Raw genomic sequence first — 4,761 nt, 5'->3', positions numbered from 1 at the left:
CACCTCTGATGAGGTTAATGTTAGATCCAAATTTCAGCCTTTTTTAAGTGTCAAATGGTCAAGTGATCATATATTCCAACATCGACCATGTTGATCGACTTCATTATGCAAAACAATTGAGAATTCTTCCAAACATCGAACAAACACAAAACATGTTTAAGCAACATATATATCATCATATGGTAAAACTTTCGGTAGCAATATATATACCATCCTAAACACTATATGATAACAAATTATATAAAAAACCCAACACATTTATATTTCATTTCCCTTCTTCATCGAAATATTACAAATCTAAAAAGGAATTGAATGTGTGCTAACATTAGGCAAATCATTACACTATTAATAATTCTTGCATCTAACGGCAATTTGCCCACCCTACTACTAGCTACAACTCTATCATATCAACCCCCAAATATGAACCATTTATACTTCATACAACTTGCTCCTTTGCCCACAAAAAGTTGTTCCCATTTCACTATATATTCAACTCGTGTCCAACTTCAAGAATTGGCCCATTTCAACTCGTTATCTAAATAGATGCTTTATAACATAGGAGGCTCAACCCATTCCATATCTTGAATTCTTGTTGACATATACACAAACAAATTTTGTATATACAGAGCGTATACTGCATAATGTATATACATCTGTCCGATACGGTCAAAAGTTGTTGTGATGTACATATCATTTTCCTTCCCATTATGTACTTTTTTTTGTGCTTAACCAACTAATCACTTCCGTACAAGGATCTTCTTACATTTGAAAAGGCTTTGGCGTGTACATGTTAAACATGTCTTGTAAAGGCGAAAGTTGAAAGTCACTATAATACTGCGATGATTGTGGGGTAAAATCATCATCCGGAAACGGGTCAATGTAATTAAACTGTTGTTGGTAATCATTCGTTTTCGCGTCACTTTCCACTTCTCTTTCGTGTTCTGGGCTCGAATCCGTGTGTAAAGTCGGTACCGATTCAGATGGGTCGAAATGAAATACATCGTTCATTACATGAGGAGGCACCGATGATGCCTGTGGATGTTGTACAACCTGCTGTTTATTACGCGTGTAAGGTGAAATTTTTGGTTTCGTCTCGATTTCCATTTCCGAAAATTGATTTTCATGATTTTCTGCCACATAGTGCTTCTCTAGTGTACCTTTTTTATTGTATATTCGACATAATACCCAATCATCCAACTGCAAAAAAACAAAATTATAATATCAGCATCAATAGCTCCACTCATTTATAAAAAATAATTATAAAAAGATTATTTTAGCATATAGCACTGAAAATATATTCAATTTTAGTCCAAAAAATAAATCGATGTTTTAAATTGTTATTTAGTATTATAACGTGACAATTTATATGAATGTAATGTCACACGATACTTATATTGTCGACATTTATATGGTTGACACGTCAACACCAGCAAATGAAGCTTGATAAAGTACCACTATTTTTGATAAAAATACCAACAAGCCTTTTTAAAAAACAGTGTGCTAAGTCAAATGGTAACAAACTAACAATATACATAACGAAAAATTCATTTCGCAATTGACAAATAATAGATTTTTTTTTGGACTAAAATTGAATACATTTTCGAAAAATATCTTACTATTAATTAGTGAACAAAACATATATATATACCCTGAGATTATTGTTTCGCTTGCCGGCAGATCGGTCAACGTTGGCAAGACGATATTCGTGCATAATCCAATTAGTTTTAACCCCTTTTGGTGCTTTTCCGGCATAAAACACCAACGCCTTTTTAATCCCAACCGGTTTTGGTTTTCCAATTGGTTTATCGGCTCCGGTTGCCTTCCAGTATCCGGTTCCAGCCGCTCTATTCGGTCTACTTCCATTCGGATACTTTCTATCTCTAGGCGAAAAAAAATACCATTCTTTTTCACCATATAGAGCCATATCTGTTTTAGTACAATATAAATAAAGTCAATTAATAAAAAACAGTTGGTCTAAAACTCAATCATATAATAAAAAAAAAAAATTAATGTTTTATACAGTATACACTGTATTAAAAATTATATATGTACTAAATCTCAATCAACTAATAAAAAAACTAAAATATACATGTTTTACGCAGTGTATTAAAAGTTACATATGTAAACGAAATACAGTATAATAAAATATAAATAAATACCTGGAAGTTGCCAAGGATCGAATTTATAAAGATCGATTTCGGCAATAATAGGAACAGAAATGGGTTGAGAAGCGCATTTTCGACATAAGTAATGCATAACTAATTCATCATCAGTTGGGTGGAATCGGAATCCTGGTGGCAACTCTAAACTATGATCACCCTTCATTTTTCTGTTTCTTGAAACCAATTAAAGAACACAATATAATTAATAAAATTGTTTTTGTTGCTTCTTCTTGTTTGTGTTTGTATACAGGATCTCCAAATGTGTGTTTTTTGGAGGTTTTGGGCAGTTTTCGAACAATAAAAAGATATGTGAACGAAGATATATATATAGAAAAGTAAGAGGGGTAGCAATAGCACGTGGAAGATTGTTATCTGCAACTTGAAAACGTGGCTTCGAGGAAAGAGCAATTTTTTTTTGAGAATTAAAATTATAAAGTGTAGTCGAACTACTAAAATTAAAAGAAAGTGTATATGTGCTATGTTGAGTTGTTGCTTGGATAAGAAGGCTTTTAATTCGAGGGTCTTCTATTGACCGTAGTTTTTGTGTATATGAATAATCTATTGACTCGTATAATATAAAAGTTTGGTGTTATTATATTTGAAGTGTACAGAGAGGCTAATGAGGAGATGACGCGTGTGTAGGGGTGGTGAGGGAGATTGTGTCATTGCGTTCGTCATAAAGTTTGGACTGATCCGGTGGGGTTGGGTTTGGGTTAGGGGGGGAAGAGGTGTGACTAGGTGTTGCTTTGACTCGTGTCTGGTTTATTTTCGTCATCAACTGAGGTGGGTACATTCTTTGTATTTCTGTTCTATTCTTAAAGCATTTAATTTTAACATTAATATAAGGGCGTCATCAACAAATGTTACATTTATGGCGAAGTTCGTACTTGTTTCCAGAAAAAGTGTTTCGGGCATGTATGTAAGTATGTTTGGTACGTTGTTTTAACAAGTGTATTTATATAGCTTAAATTCGACTATTAAATAAATTAGTCAATGAGCCATGGTTTATATGATAAGACTTTTAGGTTTTATAATTGGACAAATGTTTGAATTTTGTTAAAGACAAATTTATAATATGTATAATATTAATTCTTAATTGTTGGGTGAGCCTAGTGGATTTTCTTTTGGCACAGTTGTTCTGTTCATGATAGTGGGATCTGGTTTACACAATTAACTATCCTCTGTCAAGCTAAAATTTCACCATTTGTCAGTGAGAGTTTTTTTCTTTTTTTTTTTTAATTCGAAAGTTACTAGTCAATAAGTAGTGATGTCTAGTAAATTTTCATTAATTTTTTAATGGTCAACTAGAACAATACAAAGTATTCCATATGTGCGTCTTGATGGCTAAATGTACATATCAATTAGTCCAATTCAGACAGACGGGGCTTTTAGCCGCTTAATTCTATGTTCCGGGGAAAAATTCACCTGCCCGAAGCCCCGATTGGGCGAAGGCATATTAATGAGTAATGATAAAACACGGTTATCTTTGAAATTGAAATGGTACCGGCCTGAAGCCTCGCCGGTCATCTTCGTCGAGCATGATTCACATAACAAATGCTATAGATAGTAGAAAGTGAATCTGAGTCACTTACTTGAAATCTTGAATCATAAGTCAATATCTTATTTTACTATATTGGTACGTATTTATTTTAGACACGTATGATACAATATGTTTTCATCACACATTTTCTTCATATCCACATATGGAGATTCGAAATTATAAACACACTGTAAATTGTAGCCAAGCGTTATTTTAAGTTTAAACATTATTCTAATCTAATCAAAGAATTTTTAATAAACATTAGTGAGCCTCTCTTTATTGTGCCTGAAATTGTGCATATCTAAAAAGAAAATTAATATCATTTTATATATAATAACTATAACTATGTTTAATATTTGGTTAAAGTATATCATATATAACATTAGTTAAAGAAAATAAATTCACTCAAATTGTACATACACTAACAAATTAAGAGTGAAGGCTTGAAAGTTAAAATCACAATCTGTAAGTTGAATAGTCGATTGGTCTTTACTCGTACTATATTATAGCTAAAAGTCGAGGGTATTTGCTGTTTAAAAAAAAGATCAAGGTATACAATTACACAATTACTTATATAGGTTTTGATTATTTTGTGTTTTAATTCAAACATACTCACTGATAATATTTCTTTATCAAATAAAAACAGAAGCATAGTATTTCTAACCACGTTGCAACTATAATCTTTACTCGTATAGTCGTATTATTCACATAAAAATTACTAAGTGGTTTTGTAGTTAGGTTTTTTAAATGTTAAAAGACTTCGATCGGTTTGAATGTATATAATTAAATTGAATTTTTAATTATATAAATTGAATTTTTTTTGAATTTTTTTTGTTTTTAAAAGATCACAATAATGTACTTAATGCACATTAGATCTAGCTGTTCTACTTTTCTTCAGACGACTATAACCTTAACAAATAGTGTAAATTAACCTTCTTTGGTTTAATTATTTTTCAAGAGCTTAGGGATGCTAGAGGATATGCCATTCTCCTAAAAGGACCGGCCTAGTGCCGTAGTGAACCAAATTGGATCTAGATACGACACGGGTATATCCGTCTT

The 4,761-nt window shown here is 31.9% G+C and overlaps 1 protein-coding gene across 1 annotated transcript; it reads right to left on the bottom strand.

The window, feature by feature from the left end:
• Positions 1-241: 241 nt before the first annotated feature.
• LOC122610007 (NAC domain-containing protein 2-like) lies at positions 242-2,479 on the bottom strand. Its single transcript, XM_043782973.1, has 3 exons — positions 2,160-2,479; positions 1,649-1,926; positions 242-1,197 (listed from the first exon to the last, which is right to left on the bottom strand). The coding sequence occupies exons 1-3, from the start codon at positions 2,323-2,325 to the stop codon at positions 760-762; spliced, it is 882 nt and encodes a 293-aa protein (XP_043638908.1). The 5' UTR covers positions 2,326-2,479; the 3' UTR covers positions 242-759.
• Between the last annotated feature and the right edge of the window lie 2,282 nt (positions 2,480-4,761).

The sequence above is a fragment of the Erigeron canadensis genome, chromosome 8, assembly GCF_010389155.1.
Source record: "Erigeron canadensis isolate Cc75 chromosome 8, C_canadensis_v1, whole genome shotgun sequence".
Taxonomy (NCBI): Eukaryota; Viridiplantae; Streptophyta; class Magnoliopsida; order Asterales; family Asteraceae; genus Erigeron; species Erigeron canadensis.
Note: the sequence above shows the minus strand (reverse complement) of the source record. Positions and strands in the feature narration are given on the sequence as shown.

Bases quoted from the DNA above. Each gene is read 5' to 3' on its own strand.
- LOC122610007 (XM_043782973.1), bottom strand. From the start codon at position 2,325: ATGAAGGGTGATCATAGTTTAGAGTTGCCACCAGGATTCCGATTCCAC. The intron at 1,927-2,159 runs GTATTTATTTAT...GTACTAAAACAG, and splicing joins CGATCCTTGGCAACTTCCAG to ATATGGCTCTATATGGTGAA. The intron at 1,198-1,648 runs GTATATATATAT...GTTTTTTTGCAG, and splicing joins AGCGAAACAATAATCTCAGG to TTGGATGATTGGGTATTATG.